Genomic DNA, 20,200 nt, shown 5'->3' with positions numbered 1-20,200 from the left:
GCAATGGAATAGCATCACAGGCTTGCTCAAGCTGTTCTATAAGATCATCCAGTGTTTGTGGTCTCGCAGCATAAACTGTGTTCTTGAGAGTACCCCACTGAAAGAAATCTAGAGGAGTTAAATCTGGAGATTGAGCGGGATACTCCAGACTTCCTCTTTGTCCTATTCATCTTGCAGGGAATGTACGATTGAGAAATTCCCTCACAGCCAGGTGAAAGTGAGGTGGCACCCTATCCTGTTGAAAGTAATAATATTCATTTCCTAACACAATGCTAAGACCAGGAGTTATCATTTCCAAGTATGAGTCTCCCATGACAGTGTTGTCAAAGAAGTACAGCTCGATTAGCCCTCTAGAAGACAGACCACACCAGACTGTTACTCCTGGTAGATTAACAAGCCTTTGCTCAGTTACGTATGGATTCTCCCTGGCCCAGTACACACAATTATGGCAGTTAATTGTTCCATTATGTTTAAATGTCATGCCATCTTACCAAAGAATTCGATCTTGGAAATGTTGCTCTTCTTCACATCTGTTAATGAACCACTCACAAAATTCGCTTTGCCTATCAGGATCATCCTTCTTAAGAGCATGGAGAAGTCTTGGAATGTAAGGCTTAAAGATCTGATGCCGCAAAATTCTGTGAACACTGCTTCTGTAGATCCCAGTCTCACAAGAGCATTGTCTCACAGATTTCATTGGGGATCGTGTGTATGCCTGGATTACTGCATCAACACTCTCATTGTCTGTTGAACTTTTATTTCATTTGCTATGTCGCTTCTTCATATCATGCATCGTTCCTTCGACTTTAAACTTATCTCTGATTCTTGTAATTGTTACTCTTGTCAGTGGTGGTGTTCCAAATTCAACTCTCCAATGTTGGCGTACCCCACTCACATTCTCTGTTTTCCAGTAACACTTTAGCACCCATTTCCGTTGTTCAAATGATAACGCCATGTTTGCTGACAATCCTGAAACAAAAGAAAGCATTGTTATGTTTTTCGCTGCCTTCTAAATTATTACCCATAAAAATTGTATTTCTGTCTCCTGTAATTAAAGAGAGATTCTGTTTCAAATCGTGTATACATTATTTTGTGGCACCCTGTATTTTGTTGGTTTTTGGAACTCGAGGTAATTATTAATACGGACAGATGTGGCATTCATATTGTGAATCCTGGGTCTGTATTGCTTAATATATCGGTGCACTGTGAATTTGGGAGTACTTATCGCCACTGTTGTAGACTGCTTTACAAGCACAGTTTATTGGGCGAAATAAATCGACACAGGTAATACAATGCACACAGGTAATACAGTAATTTGTAGAGTTGGTGTTACACAAATGGAAAGTAGCAGACCAAAATTTGAAGTCCATGCTTAGTGTGGAATTGAAGCCAACGTAGTCAACTGACAGTGGCCTCCGAAGTGAAAATTCCATCATTCAAGCACACGAGGGATTGCATGCCCCATTTAGTGGGTACACGGCTGTAGGTGGTTGCTGTGGGCACATGGTTGTAGCTGATTTGTGGTCATGGAGTCTTTACTGGGTAGCATAATGTGCACTCTGGGTGTATGGCCTCTTCCCAGAGGACCACTTGTTGAGACAGCTCATAGATCACAGCACCACCGGTGACAAGGGTTACAGGTAGGGATCAATCTCTGACAGCTGTGACAGCTCCATGCCATTGTTTGAGTCAGTTACTGCACTTTACTTTGCTGGTATTAAAGTTCCTCAAATTTGTGTGGGACTATATTGCTTTGAGGATAACAGTACAGATAATTTTTTACTATTTTATTGATTTTTTGTGTATAACAAACTTCCTAATGGTGCCTACTCCCATCTATACTCTTGTAAACAATTAAATGTATTCCATTTTTGCAATTGCTTTATTGATTTTCCAAATTAATCTTTCAGATTATGGCTCTCCATGGCTGCCTTTTTATGACTGTTAAAATAGTTTCATGTTCTGTCAGTGGAAACTAATGATTAACGACAACTATTTTGCGTACTGATGTCACATGTAATTGCATGCATATACCACAAATAAACTTTAGTATTCCTCAGTCTTACACTACCAACTGACGTAATGCTTCCAATCTCATAATTAATCACTTGAGAAGCTATTTAAATAATTTCTGATGTGATGCATCTATGCATCATTGTTCTGCGCATCACCAGAATGACGACTCCCATCCACTTGCATACTGGCACATGACTGGTAGTGCTTGACACTGCTGGATGTAATAGCAAGACAGTGTTCTTGCTGAAAAAGGGAGTGCTTGGTTTTGAAAGTTGAATCAGTAATGTGTAAGAGATACAATTTACTACATCATACTACTGTTTACAATAGGAACCCTTACACCGTGGTTTATCAACATCACATACTTTTGATCCTCAGTCGTATCTGGTGTAAGCGTGAGTTTCCAAACCAGTGAAGGGAAAGCATATGTGTCGCGATTTTGAAACCTAGAAAATACTGTATGGCATTGATGCACAAATGTTGTGAGTAAGTTTGCTGGAATGAATGGTGAATTAATAGCTTTATGGATTCTTGTGATGAGGGATCTTTCATCTAACAACATTGTGGATTTAGGGAAATCTGATCCATGACTTATCACTTAATTCTATTGGAGTCTGCTATGAGGGCAACTTTTGCCGGCTGCCTACACTTCACTGCTGTCTCCTTTAGCTTAAGGATGGCTTATGACACCTCATGGCACTACCACAACGTTACCACACTTTGTGTGTGAGATTTCAGTGGCCCACTCCTGATTGTAATACTGAATCTTATATCTCACCAGTTGTTCTGTGTTTGAGTTGGGATTTCTGATAGCACCATCTGTATACAGGATAATGGAGTTCAACAGACATCTGTGCTGAGTGTGACCCATTTTCTAATAGTGATTAATGAGCTTACAGGTACTGTGGGCCTATGGTCTCACCATTCTTATATGTCAATTAGTTTTGTGTGTGCGACAATGCTTCACCCATGAAAGTTGCTGAATTCCAGCTGTAAGGTGTCATCAGGAAAGCACAAGCTCTCACCCAGAGATTCCAGTTTTCCACTGTGAAGGCACACACTGTGCACTTCTGCCAATGCAGAGCTGAAACTTCCTGTCTTATTAAAACTGTTTCCCAGACTGGGCTCGAACCAAGGACCTTTGCCTTTCACGGGCAAATGTTCATCACTCTGGAAATACTCTCCCAGGCTTTGGGAAATGAGACACTAACAGAAGTAAAGTTTTGCAGTCAGGTCATAAGTCATGCTGTGTAGATAAGTTGGTAGTATTCTTAACTGCAAAAGGCAGTGGTCCTGGGTTTGAATCCCCATATGGCACCTAGTTGTAATCTGCCATGAAGTTTAATATCAGCGCACCCTCTGCCGTGGAATGAAAAATGTAGAACTGTTTATCCCCCTCTAGAACTTGACCTTGGTAATGAAATGCTAAGTTTGGTAGAGCTAGTTGACAGCGAATTTCGAGGTGGCAGAGTTAGAGGAGCAATGCTTCTGCACATTAAATTTTGTGTGTAACTCAAGAAAATCTTTACAGACACACGCCAAATGATATAGGGAGCCTATGGTGATGAGTGTGTAAGCCTTACTCAGTGTTATGAATGGTTCACATGGTTTAAAAATGGCCAGACAGAAGTTAAAGTTGACCCTCATTCAAGACACCCTTCGACATCTACTGATGGTGCTCGTGTCGACAATGTCAACAAAGTTGTGCTTGCCAATCGAAGGCTGACTGTCTTGAGAGATTGCAGAAGAATGTGATATTTCAGTTGCATCATATCATGAAATCTTGACCCAGCATCTTGGAATGCATTGTGTTGCCGCCAAGTTTGTCCCATGGCTCATGAGTAAAGACAAGAGAGACCTTTGCCCTACAACCTGTGAAGAGCTTTCTGATCGCACAAATGACAACTAAATGTTCCTTGAGAGAATAATAAATTATGATGAGATGTGGGGTTGTGGTTATGATGTTATAGGCCCGAGGTATTCCTTTCCCGAAGAGCGAGCTGATTGGGGAAGGGCGCCTTACATGGTGCATCGTGTCCATCGTGCATTGAGATCCTTAAACCACTTTTTCGTTGAGGCATTGCAGTTCCGCTCCTCTTGAGCGAGGACACCTTCCTGGGTGCGTTTTACTCCACCCACTATGCAGTGTCATTTTCTGTGCCAACGATGACCATGGAATTCTTTGCACCCCATATCCAGCATGGGAGCCAGTCTGTTGTGGTGGGGCTGCCATGTACCCTGTTGGTTGTAGCCCGCTGACTAAACAGAGATCACTCTGCTAATGCCTGCGCCACTAACTCCCCATGGATGTGAAGGGGTAGATGCTCATCATTCTGGGGCATTGGGACTCCTGGCAATGGCCATCCTGCCAGGTGCCCTTTGCTGTGGCTGGGTGGCACCTGTGGGGAGGGCCCCTGGTTGGAGTGGGTGGCATCAGGGTGGATGACGCGTGATGAAGCGGACCATGTTATCACTTGTTGGTGATCAAATGCCTGCAGTCTCCAAGTGTTCCAAGTCTCAGTACAATGCAAGGAAGTATGATCCTAAATCATTCCCCACCCTGGCCACACCATGGGAGGAACGGCAGGCTAAGGATGGCAGCGAACCTTATTTGACCCACTACCTCATATGTATGAGAGCTGATGGGGACTCCTTTGTCTTGATGAAGCCTCCATTTTTTGTAGATCATTTAGAGGACAGGGCCCTTCTTTTGCAATCCGACGACGAGCTGCGCACCAACTTAGAGCGACGAGGAGTTCATTTCGTCCATCGGGGTCCGAGGGATAATCAGGTTGCCACTGGTGCCTTCATCTTGCCCTTTGATGGTGACACATTACTCTAGAAGGCCTAGGTGATGGTCTACTGCTGTGATGTCAATCCATATATACCTCCCCCAGTGTGGTGCTTTAACTGGTGGAAGTTAGGCCATATGTCTTTCCGCTGTACTTCCAGCATCACACATCAAGATTGTGGACGTCCATCCCATCCCAATACTCCATGTGCCCCGCCTCCCATCTGTGTCAACTGTGGAAAGCATCATTCCTCTTGCTCACCAGACTGCAGGATTTTACAGCAAGAAAGGAAAATCGTGGAATACAAGACCCTGAACCGACTGACCTAAACTGAGGCTAAGCGGAAATTTGAGTGCCTACGTCTTGTGGCTATGACCACCTCTTATGCCACTCTTACGAGAACAGTTGTAGCCCCATCAGTTCTGCGAGTTCCAGTCGGCTCTCAGAGCCAGAAGAATACGGTGGGGAGGGGGGGGGGGCGCACTTCCCTCCCTGTTGCTTCCGCATCACCTACCTCAGGAGCACTGCCCCCCCCCCCCCCCCCCCCCAACCCCATCGGGGACACCAGTCGCCACTTCTCAGCTGGAGAAGCATTAAGTCTTCTTCGGCTCTCTCACTAGGAAGGGTCACTCCCTTCCCAGGCTAGTGGGAAAGAGGACACCTGCCAGTGGCTTAAGTGCCCAAAAGAAGTTGGTCGTAGGGCTTCATGATCATCCTCTGTCACGGAAATGGAATCAGTGATGCCCTCCCAGCCAGAGAAACCCAAGGATCAGCAAGAGAAATCCTTAAAGAAGACCGCCAAAACCAATGGAATTGTGGTGGCACCTACACCACCACTGCCTACAAGCTGTGTGTCTGAGGATGAGGTGAAGATTCTGGCGTCCGCTGAGGATCTAGATCTCGCCAGACCCTCAGACACAATGGATATAGCCTGTTCAGGAAATAAGTTGGTGGCAGCAGGTGACCCTGAGGCATAAATAGACTGCCTCTTTGAGTGTTTCATGCCTTCCCAGTCCCATGATCAAGTCATCCTCCAGTGGAATTGCGGCAGTTTTTTCCACCACCTGGCAGAGCTATGGCAACTGTTAAGCTTTACACCTGCTTTCTGCATTGCCCTCCGGGAAACCGGGTTCCCGGCAATTCCCTTCGTGGCTACAGAGGATATTACAAGAATCGTAGTGAATATAATAGTGTGTCAGGTGGAGTTTGCGTTCATGTCCTGAACTCGGTATGTAGTGAATGTGTGCCTCTTCAAACTCCTCTTGAAGCTGTGGCTGTCAGGATACAGACAAAGCAAGAAATAAATATCTGCAATGGATATCTCCCTGAATGTATTGGCTGCACTGATTGATCAACTCGCTAAACCTTTCCTACTTTTGCGAGATTTTAACGTCCATAACCCCTTGTGTGGTAGCACCATGCATACTGACCGTGGCAGAGATGTCGAAAATTTACTGTCGCAACTCGACCTCTGCCTCTTAAGTACTGGGACCGCCACACATTTAAATGTGGCCCATGGTAGTTACTCGGCCATTGATTTATCAATTTGCAGCCCAGGACTTTCCCATCTATCCACTGGAGAGCACGTAATGACCTGTGTAGTAGTGACCACTTCCCATCTTCCTGTCACTCCCCCAGCGCCATGCCCACAGACGCCTACCCAGATGAGCTTTATACAAGACAACTTGGTAGCATTTACCTCTGCTGTCATTGTTGAGTCTCCCCCACATGGTGCCATCAATGTTGTGATTGAGCAGGTCACTATAGCGATCGCTTCTGCAGCGGAAAACACAATCCCTCATTCTCTAGGGTGCCCCTGGTGAAAGGGTGAAAGACAGTCCCTTGGTGGTCGCTGGAAATCGCTGAGCGCAATTGAAGAGTGTTGGCAAGCTCTACAGTGACATATGCGGCACCCTTCCCTAGAGCACCTAATAGCTTTAAGCGGCTGTGTGTGCGCATTCGTCTGTTTATAAAACGATGGAAACAGGAGTGTTGGGAGAGGTATGTGTTGACCATTGGGTGCCATACGTCACCTTCCCAAGTCTGGAAAAGATCAGATGTCTTTTTGAGTACCAGACTCCAACAGGTGTCCCTAGCATTAACATCAACTGCGTGCTCTCTAATAACGCAGACGGGATTGCCGAGCACTTTGCTCGAGCCTCTGCATCGGAGAACTACCTCCCCCCCCCACCCCCCCACACCCCACCCCCAGTCTTTTGCACCCTCAAACGGCGGATGGAAAGGAAAGTCCTCTCGTTCACTACATGCCCCAGTGAACCCTATAACGCCCACTTTACAGAGGGGGAGATTGTCAGCGCCCTTGCACATTGCCCTGACACTGCTCCTGGGCTGGATCGGATCCACAGTCAGATGATTTAACATCTCTCGTCTGACTACAAGCGATATCTCCTCGTCCTCTTCACCCAGATCTGGTGCGATAGCGTCTTCCTTCACAATGGCAGGAGAGCACCATATTCTGGTGCTAAAACCTTGTAAAAATCTGCTTGATGTGGATAGCTATCGGCCCATCAGCCTCACCAACATTCTCTGTAAGGTGCTGGAACCTGTGGTGTGTCGGCGGTTGGTTTGCATCTTGGAGTCATGGCCTACTGGCTCCATGTAAGGGCGGCTTCCTCCAGGGTCGTTCTACCACTGATAATCTTGTGTCTTTTGAGTCTGCCATCTGAACAGCCTTTTCCAGACACCAACACCTGGTTGCCATCTTTTTTTACTTACGTAAAGCGTACAACATGACCAGGTGACATCATATCCTTGCCACATTGTACGAGTGGGGTCACCGAGGCCTGATCCCGATTTTTATCCAAAACTTCCTGTCGCTCCATTCTTTCCGTGTCCAACTTGGTGCCTCCCCTAGTACCCCCCCCTCCCCGTCCCGTATTCAGGAGAATGGCATTCCACAGGGCTCCGTATTGAGTGTCTCGCTATTTTTAGTGGCTATTAATGGCCTAGCAGCATCTGTAGGGCCATCGGCCTCCCCTTCTCTGTATGCGCATGACTTCTGCATTTAGTATTGCTCCTTCAGTACTGGTGTTGCTGAGCGGCGGCTACAGGAAGCCATTCACAAGGTGCAGTCATGGGCTCTAGCCCCCGGCTTCCAGTTTTCAGCTGCAAAGTCGTGTGTCATGTGCTTCTCTCGGCATTGTACTGTTCATCTGGAACCAGAACTTTCTCTTACTGATGATCCACTCATTGTAGTGGAGGCATATCAATTCTTAGGACTGGTTTTCGATTCCCGATTGACTTGGCTGCCTCACCTTCTTCAATGTACGTGGAAGTGCTGGCAGCACCTCAATGCCGTCCACTGCCTGAGCAACTGAGGTGCAGATCGCTCTATGCTGCTGCAGCTCTACAGAGCCCTTGTTCAATCCCGCCTTGACTATGGGAGTTTGGTTTATGATTCAGCGGCGCCCTTAGCATTGTGTTTACTCGACCCCGTGCACCACTGTGGCATTCGCCTAGTGATGGGAGCTTTTAGAATGAGTCCGGTGGCCAGTGTCCTGGTGGAGGCCGATGTCCCTCCATTGCGGATCCGATGTGCACAACTGCTCGCCAGTTATGTTGCACATATTCTTAGTTCTCCTGAGCATCCGAATTACCATCTCCTTTTCCCACCTACGGCAGTTCAAATCCCGCATTGGCAGCCTAGTCAGGGTTCACGATTGTGGTTTGCGTGCAGTCCCTTCTCTCCAAACTGCAATCCTTCCCTTTACCACCTGTGCTTGAGGTCCATTCATGTACACCTCCATGGTGTACACCTTGGCCGAAGCTTTGTCTGGAGCTTTTGCATGGCCCTAAGGACTCCAGTAACTCTGCTGCTATCCACTGTCAATTGCTCACGATTCTTGACATACTGGGGCCTTCTCGATTCTTGACATTCTGGGGCTCGGAAGTTGTTTATACTGACAGATCACTGGCTGATGGTAATGTTGGCTTTCCTATGTCTACAGAGACCATATTGAACAGCATTCCTTGCTCGCTGGCTGCAGTGTATTCACTGCCAGACAGATGTGAAAGTTGACCTCCTAGCCTATGACTTGGCCTCGGGGAGGGATAAGGGGACTTCCAGCTGCTTCTGGTTGTCACGTCTTCCTGACCTCACCCTACTCCATGATATTCCAAATTCACCCTCATTTTTTGACATTCAGAGTTATTTTACATTTTCAATCCTCTGTGACTTGAGCATTAAGCCTGTATGTTGCAGTGAGCATTAAGCCTGTATGTTGCAGTGATAGGGGGTGGGGCGGTTGGGGGGGGGGGGTGGGGGGGGGGTGGGGGGGGGGGAGAGAGACTAATGGTCTGATGCTGCAAAATCAAACTGGCATCTGATCTGTTCCTTACTTCTCCCCTTCTCCTGGAAAACTTTAGCCTTAGACTATTAAAGGAAAAGAAGAATTGATGATCTCAATGTTTAGTCCTTTTCATCCTCCCCCCCCCCCCCCCCCCCAAAAAAAAAAGAAAGAAAGAGAGGACATTGGTAGCAATGCTGATTTTGTTAGATAGAGCATAATTTAACTTGTCTATCTATAGTCTTTAGCACCATGTGTGTTTCTATGCGCCACTAAGGTTGTAGCTGCTGTCCCAGTTTCAGTTGTTGCTCATTCTGATCTCAATGGCTTCTTTGATGACAGAATTCAAGGAGGTAGAAGCATGGGATAAGATTTTAGTTTCATCAAATGTAATCAGGTTTGTGTATGAGGCCTTTTTGACATCAGCAGATTTGTCAACATTGCAATATTTAATGTGATGTCGGTGCTGCCTGCAGAATTCTGAAATTTTTTTTATTGAATGACTAACTTCACTGTTGTTAAATTCAAAAAGAGTTTTGTAATTCTCAGGACCACTGAGACCAAGGCATTCCTTTACTGCATGCAAAATTCCTTTTTCTTTGGTGGTTGCAAAGTGGATGGAATTTACTCTCTGCGTATTTTATTTGTTGGAGCTCCAGTTAAGGAGCTCTTCTGTTCCTGACGTTTTGTCCAGGACTATGCTGAACATCCTCAGAGTTGCTCCTCCGCTTGTGATGACGTTGGCCTGCATTATATCTTCGTTTCTTGTCCTCGGTGTCGACTTACTGGCTGAAAAGTGCAACTGCTGCCTAGTGTAAATGATGTATCCAGCAGATGCACATTTGTGTTTCACAGTCTTTTACTTTCGCTGTTCACAAACACCCAATATTACACAGTTATAAGGCCAGTGCAGTGTTGTTTTAACTTTCCATAAGCCCCATTAATAGGTTGCAGGCAAACATCCACATACTGCTACAATAGTTTACTGTTGAACATCTATGAGCAGTAAAAAAACATAACCACATAATCCACAGTTCTTTCGGAATAATCAGGTTTGTATGGAACAGAAACACAACCTATTGGTATAACATGTATTTCACTGTTAAGTTGATGCATTGTTGTTGTTCTAACCAACACAGGTTCCTCGTCTGAAACTCAGTTGTGGACTGACTGTCTAGGGACCAAAAATTGGGCCCTTATCTATCTTCACAATAATAGGTACTGAAACTTCACATTGTTCAATGTTTAATTTACAGAAATTACAGTTAAAACTTAACTCAGATGGCAAAACAAGAGGGGAAGTAAAAATATCCCAGCTTGCTTTGTCACACGCTGAGTCTTGCTGACTGGTCACACGCTGAGTCTTGCTGACTGATTGGTCAGACGTCCGAGAGTGACATAAATACTGTAGGAAAGGGGGCATGGTCTTCGGTGAAGGATAAATGCCCTCCTCTGTCAACATGTGGGGTATACAAAATTCCGTGTATGTGTGGTAAAGTTTATGTTGGAAATACCAAGAGGGGCATAAACACATGGCTAAAAGAGCACAAAAGTCTTTGCTGTCTAGGAAAAATAGAGAAATCAACTGTAGCAGAGCATGCTCTTCAGTCAGGAAACCACGAAGTGAATTTTTCTGAAACAGAAATTGATCTACAACATCAAATTATTATCCACGACTGTGTAGAGAAGCCATCAGAATTTATAAGCATCAGGATAATTTTAGTAGGAAAGAGGAGGCAATGAAACTTAGCTACATATGGACAGTGGCTCTGCAGAATCGCTAGACAGTTTTATCATCAACAAGACGACAATCGATAGTAGGAAACAGGAGGCAGTGAAACTTAGCGACATGTGGAAAGTGGCTCTGCAGAATCACTAGACAGTTTTATCTTCGACAAGACGACAATCGATAGTCAAGTTTTATCTTTGACAAGGATTATTTCTGCTCATCACATGTTGCTTTGACCATGCCCTCTTTCGTACAGTATTTATGTCACTGTCAGACGTCCAACCAGTCAGTCGACAAGACTCAGTGGAAGAGCAACTCTGAGGATGTCCAGCGCAGTCCTGGACAAAATGTCAGGAACAGAAGAGTTTCATGGACCACGACTTTACATCCCAAAAGGTTTACCAGCAGCTAATTAATAATCAGCCCTATGGTGTGAGTGTGAAGTTACTCAAACTTGAAAACCTCCGCATGCATATCACATGCACTCTGTTAGGACAGCTGCTTTCTTTGTATAGGAAATGCTTGACCTTTTTTAGGGACATAACAATTCTGCACCTGGTATTGGAAACCAAGACATCCACATCAGAGATTGTAGCAGAACCATGCAAGCCTTTTATTTAAGCCCTCCACTCAGTTCCAAACCATAACATTGGGATTAATTCTGAGTGTGATGTTGCAAAGACTGAACCAATCGTCCACATAGTGTGCAAGGCTACCGGTCTCCACCAAGTTCACCCATCCCCCTTAAAGATCTGAATATGGTGTAACTAAGTCATCAGGTGTTATTTGTGTCTATATAAGCTAGAATTAGAGGCATATTGCACCTAGAGTGTTCAGTATCTGCCAGCACAACCTTCTCCACATCTCAGATGAGACCTTTCAGGAAACATACCATGTTCACACTGCCCTTCCATCCTGACCTGCCAGCTGTTTTCCTGAGGGGCTTCATCACTTGTGTAATATTGGAGTTCTCACTATCAAGCGTATTAACCCTCTGTGTTTGTCTGAACTTGGTGGGAGAATTAGACACTAGCTCACCAGATGAGGAATATTGTGTTGACTCAGATGTGCTGTCAACAGTGGGCAGTACCTTGTATCTGTTTTTAAGCCATAAGGGAATAATTGTCCAGCCTGTACCCACATCCACCTCATGTCCATAAATTTGCAAACCTACTACTGCCGGTCATTTACCATAGTAATGATGGACTAACCAAGTCATGCCCATCAGAACACAGCTTCGTCTGTATGTACGAGGGGCTCCAGAGGTACCATAGCTTTTACCACTGTGGTCTCCAATGTCACTGCAACAAAGTTTAGCAGCTTAATACCTTTTGATTGTAGCCCATATACATTCTAGCTGTCTGTAGACAACAGTCAGTTTCACTAGTGTCTGCACACAACAGACAGTTCCTGTTTCCTGCTATACATCAGAGACTAACTCCATGGAATCTGCAACAATAGTAGATCAAATTACAAAACTTTTGTGCTTTTGATGCCATAAAGCTGCTTCTTCTTCTTCTTCTTCTTCTTCTCCTTCTCCTTGAGTGCTTATCTCTTATGTTAAGTTTTGACTGGAGGCTCTTGATCGTGTTGTTCTGAGCATTTTCCTTCGTCTATTTGTTTGTTTCTTTGTGCATTTCCAATGTCATCTTCGTATCTCTTCCTCTCATTCCTTTCACTTTTCACTCTATAACTTTTCGTTGCCAGCAATTTCTGTGCCGTACATGTCCCAGCTAAGATTTTTTCATCTTCTTGATCACTTCCAATAATCTTCTTTCTTCCAGTATTTTCTGCATTACTTCTTCATTCTTAAGTCTATCAGGCCAGTTTACATTAAGTATTCTTCTTCATAGTCACATTTCAAAATTGCTAAATATCTTCCCTCTTTTGTTTTAGCTGTCCATGATTCACTGCTGTATAACACTAGACAAACATTTAGCAAATGTTTTCCTTATCTTCATTGGAATTCTTCTGGCTATTAGTAGCTGCCTCACCTTTTCAAATACTCTCTTTCCCATCAATATCCTTCTCCTTATTTCTTCTGTACAGCTTCCATTCCATGTAATTAAACTTCTCAGCTACAGGAATGATGATAATGATGATAATTGTTCTTTCTCTTTTCCGTCTAGGAATACATTAACAGGAGCTTCCTTCTTCCTTAGTCTCATCAGTTTTCCCCCCCTTTATTTGACTTCATTCAGTGCTTACTATTTATGAACAACCTTTCTGTTATACAGTTTTATGTTAGCCTGGAGCAGTTACAGACACCAGTAAGGTCTCCAACTAGTTTTTCTTCAGTGTTGTTTGTTATTTTATGTTCTCTATCACATGGGCGGCAACCCATACTAACAGCCTTGACCAGGCTTTGACACAATGCACTACAGCTCGCAGGACTCCATAACATTTGCTCCAAGGAGAAGCTTGAACATTGAAACCAACACACCTTAATTAAAAAAAGTAATTGTACATGTATTAATTGTTTTTGATGCACTTATCATGGCAAGAACATTTAATGCAACCAATTGTTTATGAAAGACTTTGTGGTTATATTAATGGTGCTTCCTTTTTTTATATTAACTTGTGTAAGCGAAGATAAGAGAATTTCTCTTTATGGTTTAAAGATATACATTTTTTTTTATGATTAGGTCCATGGACCTGTAGTTTAGTGAAGATTATATTAAATATGTCTTTGAGTGCTGAGCCACAACCATTTGGGTTTGAGAACATACAGGTTATCAGACATAACAGTTTACAGGATGTCATCTAGAAATACCTTTACTTTTACTTTCATCAATATAGTAGGAAAGTTACGGTAGAATGTAAATAATTAAATAATTTAGGAGTAATTGCTACCCACCATATAGCGGAGATGTTGAGTCGCAGAGAGGTACAACAAAAAGACTAGTAAACAAGTAAGCTTTTAGTCAAAAGGCATTCTTCCGAATTGACACCCCCCACCCCCACCCCCCGAAAAAAAAAAAAAAAAAAAAAAAAAAAAACCACACACACACACACACACACACACACACAAGACCACTGTCCGTGGCTGCAGAGGCCAGACTGCAAGCAGTTGTACATTATGGGAGAAGGAATCTGCATGGCAATTGAGTCGTTAGGTGGAAGTTAAAGGAGAGGAAGGAGGGTGGAGTGTAAAAGGAGAGATGTAAAAAGACCACGGGGACATTGGTGGAATAGAGGGCTGTGTAGTGCTGGAATGGGAACAGGCAAGGGGATAGGTGGGTGAAGGACAATGATTAATGAAGGTTGAGCCCAGGACGGCTACAGGAACGTAGGATATATTGCAGGGACAGTTCCCACTTCTGCCATTCAGAAAAGCTGGATCAAGGGTGAGAACATCCTATCCACATTCCTCCAGAATCTCAACACCTTCTGCCCCATTCACTTCACCTGGTCTGCCTCAACCCAACATCCCACCTTCCTTGATGTTGATCTCCGGCTCATCAGTACCTCTGTTCATATCAAACCTACCAACTACCAGCAGTACCTCCATTTCGACAGCTGCCACCCATTCTATATCAAGGAGTCCCTTCCTCACAGTTTAGCCACCCAGGGCTGTTGCATTTCCAGTGATGAGAAGTCCGTTTCAAAACATACCAAAGGTCTCAATGGAACATTCAAAGACTGTAATTATCCTCCCAACCCTGTACAGAAACAGATCTACCGTGCCTTATCTCTCCAGTCACCCGCCACCTCCCAAAGTCTGTCTGTCTGGCCTCAGAAGAGCGTTCCACTCAGTACTCAGTGCCACCCAGGACTGGAGCAACTGAATCACATTCTCTGACAGAGTTTGGATTACCTCTCGTTATGCCTTGAAATGAGAAATGTCCTACCCACTATCCTTCCTACCCCTCCCACAATGGTGTTCTGTTGCCTACCAAACCTACACAATATCCTCATTCGTACTTACACAACCCCTGCCTGCAACCCATTATCTCATAGGTCATACCCCTGTAATAGATCTGAATGCATGCCCTGTCCCATACATCCTCCCACCACTGCCTACTCCAGTCCAGTCACAAGCATCACCTATCCCATCCAAGGTAGGGCCACCTGTGAAACTAGTCATGTGACCTAGAACCTCAGCTGCAACCACTGTGCTGCATTCTGTGTGGTCATGACAACCAACAAGCTGTCTGTTTGCATGAATGGCCATTGACAAACTTTTGCCAAGAGACAGCTGGATCACCCTGTTACTGACCATGCTGCCCAAAACAATGTGCTTCACTTCAGTGACTACTTCACCAGCCTACACCATCTGGATCTCTCCTACCAACTCTAGCTTTTCTGAATTCACAGGTCGTAATACTTACTGCAATATATCCCATGTTTCAGCAACATCCTGTGGCCTCAACCTACACTAGTCCCTCTCCTTCACCTACCTATCCCCTTCCCTGCTCCCACTCCAGCAATTCACAGCCCTCCGTTTCCCCAATGCACACACAGTCTCCCCCTCCACCTTCCGTCTAACCTCCTACCTTCCCTGCAAAATGGTTCAAATGGCTCCGAGGACTATGGGACTCAACATCTAAGGTCATCAGTCCCCTAGAGCTTAGAACTACTTAAACTTAACTAACCTAAGGACATAAAACACATCCATGCCCGAGGCAGGATTCGAACCTGCGACCGTAGCGGTCGCGTGGTTCCAGACCTTCCCTGCACCTCTACATTTTCATAACATTGTTTTTATCCAGCTTGAATTTCCCATTGTCTTTTTATCATATGTTTTCATTTGGTGAGGTGTCTGTCAGTTATGGTTTAAGGCTTTCACACATATTGCAGTAAAAGTGTTGGGATGTTTCACTGATTGTTGCAGTGCATACAGCGAGATACTTTCTCTTATTTCATGATTGTGGTAAACAGATTCCATGGAAACATAAATAAGTCATTATGAAATTAAGAGTAAAAGATCATTTCCTGGAAGTTAAAATCTCTATCTTGAATGAGTTATAACAACATGTGTAAAAAAACAGATGACTGAATGCATTTTTATTTTGAGTTTCTGAGCTGTTACTCTTTGAAAGAAGAAAAGATTCAGCAAACATTATGAAGGACAGTGGTGGCTTTGTTTCCATTGGTTCAACTTTGTGAAGCTACATTTGCTCTCAGGCATGGATAAAATAATTATATACTATCCATTTTTTCTGTTGTTTAATGAAGTCCATGTCCTCCCAAATTTAATGCAAGTACATCCTTTATGATTTGTGCACAAAGTTTCCACTCTAAGAGATCAAAAGTCTTTAGTTGAGATCTAATTGCACTGGGCTGACATCTGACATGAAGATTCTAGTTTTGTCAAAATTTTGTAACACTTTTTTAATTTTGTACTGGGATTTTTACTTTTGAAGAATACGTATTACATTTTTAATATTGGAATATGAATGATTAATACCTTGAACTAGAGTATAATAACCCCATGATTTCAGATACAACTTCTTAAATTTCTTAATCAGTTTAATTTGTTTCAGTTTAAAAAGTAACAAAAATCGGGCAGCTTTATTATCTCGCCTCCTTGATACTTGGACACTTCTACAAGATACGGATCAGGCTGTACTTGTGGAAGCAGTGGAGCAGCTGATGGTGAATGTGGACTTAAGTTCGGCAACTTTGAGAACACTTCAAGAAGCAACAGAGAAACTCAAAACATGTCCAGATTTCTCTAAACTTCATACAATGATTCTTGTGGAGAACAAGTTTCTTTCACTTTATTCAAGGTCAGTGTATTTTCCTCTGTACTTTCTTACTTTTCGCGTCAGTAAAAATTTATAAAATAAAGAGAGAAAGCATTTTTGTGTATGGTTCAGGAAGCAAGTAGATGGTTTAATAGTAAAGAAAATTAAAAAATTAGTTCAATATTTTTGAAATGTTTGAGATTTGCCAGTGACTGTAACAGGAATATTGAAAGAGATTTTTTATTCACTTGATCAATTACAGGCCTGATTTTGTACGAATTGCACTTATCTTGAATCTCATAGTCTGATTGCTTTGTATTGTGGTTGGGTTGCAAAGTGGCCATCAGACTCTCAATGTATCTCTGAAGCCTTGTCCATTTTATTAGCTCAATGCCAATAACATCATTCCAGAGGTCACAAACAGTGGTAGGAGCGCCAAAGAGCTAATAATGCATATGCCTATAAATTTATATCATGATTAAATGTTTTGTTTGGGTTTTTCTGTGTGTTGGTAAGATTAGTTTCATCTGCAATTTGTACTGTTAACTTGTCCGTGAAAAAGACACACTTAAAACACTGTTACAGTGTAGGCAACTGTAGCATTGATTGGGACAGTGTGGTATCATCTCCTTTCAATCTAAAAAGGTCATTTGCAAATGAAGCACTTTATTGTTTTCCAAATCATTCAATTTTTCTGTATCTTGGGCTTTTTAGAAGCTTGTAGTACCAGTATATCAGCAACAAGTTCATTATCATCAGCCTCCCAAAAATTATTTTAATTATGTGGTGTTTTATAGTAGTCTCTGGCTTGCTATCACTATCTGCAGATTCCAGCGCATTTGCAGTTGTAGTAGGATCTTCATCTGAATCATCAAAATGTAATCCATCCTCACTGTCAGACAGACATTGTTCGCAAGTCATCACTTTTGTTGTCCATTTTCAAAATACAACGAAGACTCTGTTACAACACTTGTACTAGCAGAAAAAACTAGAAGAAAGCAGAATGAAGGAAACACTAATTTATCATCACTCGAGTTGTGGTGGGAACATTACTAAGCACATATCCAAACAAAATTTATTCATGTAGTACTTACATATTTATTAGTAACAATCTGAACTAAACAGTATACTCATCAAAGCTTATAGAAGCACTATATTTTTTTTATGTTTGAGTGTTCTTGCCTGCAACTACCAATTATCACCATTAAGAGAGAGCAATGCGAAGACTGACAGTGCTACACAGAGCAACACATATTGTCACATCATCAGCTCATAGTGCATTCTGATGGTAGATCTTTTCAGTTACCCTCAGTTACAATACCATTACATAAGGCAGTTTCCATAGTTAAACATAAAGGACAGCAATGTAAAGAGGTTTTCAGTGGTACTGAGCCCCAGTCGTACAGTATTTTTTTGAAGGAATACACCATTGTTTGACTGAATATTTCCTGTGTGCAAACTAGATTTTGATTTTGATGCCATTGAGTACAGTGAGAAACATATTTTGCTGTTTACCGTGCAGGACGACATTATTTCATGCCAATATACTCAATAATGTTCTTAGACCATTAACATCATTTTGCAATGCGCTGTGCAGGATGACATATTACTGTACAGGCACATATCTGGGAAAATCAGCCCAAAGCAGGTAAACACAAGTCTTGTGCTGAATAGTGTATATATCCATCCTGCACAATACACAGCAAAATCATGTTAATGGTCTAAGAACATTGTATTCGATAATGATGTGAAATAATATGTCACCCAGCACAGTACACAGCAAAATATGTTAATGATCTAAGATCATTGTACTCAATGATGGCATGAAAGCCAAAATCTAGATTGTACACAGGAAATATAAGGAAATATACAGTCGGATGGCTGTGTATTCCTTAAAGAAAGAAAGAAAGAAATACAAAGAAAGTTGGAACTGTGCTTTGCACATCTGCAAAGCTGCACAGTGAGTGTTTAAAATTATTGAATGACTTAAACAAGGAACTAAAAGAATCCTTTGATGGTCTACAGGTGCTACAAATTCACACCTGTAATTAGCACAATCACATATATTTGTGACACTTTTAAAACAGGTACATCCGAAATTAACTGGGAAATTGTCATTTTGGAGAGTGCTTTATTATTTATTTCATGACATACCTGCATGGAGGTTACAATACACTGAGATAACTGGATCTTCATCCTTTCCTGTGTTATTTATGGAACGAGATAGGTTGAAAATGCCGATGCAGCTGAAACAGCTGTGGAAATTTTCGAATACATTTGAACTTACATTACTGAGATGAGATGAAGTAGTCTTAAACCGTTCCTCAGTCATATAGTGTCAGAATTGTTTCTGAAGTTGTAAATGGCAAATTGATAGCTCCGAAACTGGCATTCTTCAGTTCAATAGCATGTTTGTTGAAACTATTTTTACTCAGTTCTCAGAACAATATCTCGATGGCTCTATTTCTGTATGGTGAATGACGTAATCTTGTGAACATTTTGATGTTGTGGGTTGTGAAACTAGACGTCTTAAAAAGCAAAAACTCATCTTTAATGAAAATCGACTTGAAGGCTGTAAAGAATCTTATTATGGCAAGAAAGTTCAATCTGGATTTTGCTACAAGAAGTGCACAAAAAAATTAAGAATGTGTGTGAAAAGAAATATTGTTGCTAAAGGAAAATGTGAACGTCCAGTTTTGGCGTACTAGAGGAGTTGCGAGAAAGGCCACCTCCTCAAATACAACTTAAAACATATGTCATTTCGTGCTTGAATCCAGAAGTCACATTAAACCATGAAGTAGCTCAAAGAATATGGACAGCATATCTTGAAATTTTGGTGTAAAATGGAAGAATGTTGGGTTCAAACTTGTGTTTGTGGAGATTTGGAGAGAAAAAAAAGAAATGTTACAAAACAATGAAAATTATCTTGATAAATCCTGGATTCATATAATCAAATTATTTTCAAAGCCAGGCACAAATTTCCAACATTTTGTACAAATTATGGTAATGCTGTCAAATGAAAATGCTTCTGTTGAACAAGGCTTTTCTGTAAAATATGAAATTATAGTTGAAAATGAAACAGAGAGGGAAAAAAGCCTCATTGCTTGAAAGTACATGTGTGACACAGTCCAGGACGCTAATAGAGTTGACAATTTCGACATCGACAAAAGTCTTATATACTGTTTTCACAGTGCACATTCTTTCTACAAAGTTGGTATGAATAATAATGAGAAGAAAAGTGAAAGAGAGAAAGACAAACAATTGTTGAACAAATGAAAGAAACAAAAAGAACAAATATCTTGAGTGAAGCCCCAAACACTTCAGCAGAGATAGAAGATCCAAAGAAATTATTTATTCACTTTTATTATGATAAGTTTATAGAGGTTGTTCCCTTTAATCAGAATGTAATTATGTATGTATATTTGTAAAAACAGGATTTTTGATTTGTTGTTTGATATTTTCTACTGCCTGTAAGTCAAGACACAATATTTTATAAATATTTTAATTCATATCTGTGATTTATACAACTAAAGAAATATGTTATAATTAATTATGGATATTCTAATAATTAACAGTACATAATTTTGAAAACAAAGGATGTTTTACTGTCAAATTTAATAAAATAGTAACCTGGAAAAAAATTTGACTGGAAAATTCTGGAGTGAA

General features: G+C 42.1%; 1 protein-coding gene across 2 annotated transcripts in view; it reads left to right on the top strand.

Moving 5' to 3' along the window:
- The window catches only part of LOC124595962 (Hermansky-Pudlak syndrome 1 protein homolog), a 154,728-nt gene that overhangs the window by 15,740 nt on the left and 118,788 nt on the right, over positions 1-20,200 (top strand). For both annotated transcript variants that reach the window (XR_006978270.1, XM_047134898.1), the window contains exon 4: positions 16,331-16,576. Coding sequence is in view for 1 of the 2 variants with exons in the window: in XM_047134898.1 (XP_046990854.1) it covers positions 16,331-16,576 (246 nt within the window). In the remaining variant the exon portion in view is untranslated. The remainder of the gene's footprint in view (positions 1-16,330; positions 16,577-20,200) is intronic.

This window comes from Schistocerca americana, chromosome 1 (genome assembly GCF_021461395.2).
Source record: "Schistocerca americana isolate TAMUIC-IGC-003095 chromosome 1, iqSchAmer2.1, whole genome shotgun sequence".
Lineage (NCBI taxonomy): Eukaryota > Metazoa > Arthropoda > Insecta > Orthoptera > Acrididae > Schistocerca > Schistocerca americana.
The sequence above is the reverse complement of the archived record's forward strand: the minus strand, read 5'-3'. Positions and strand labels throughout refer to the sequence as shown.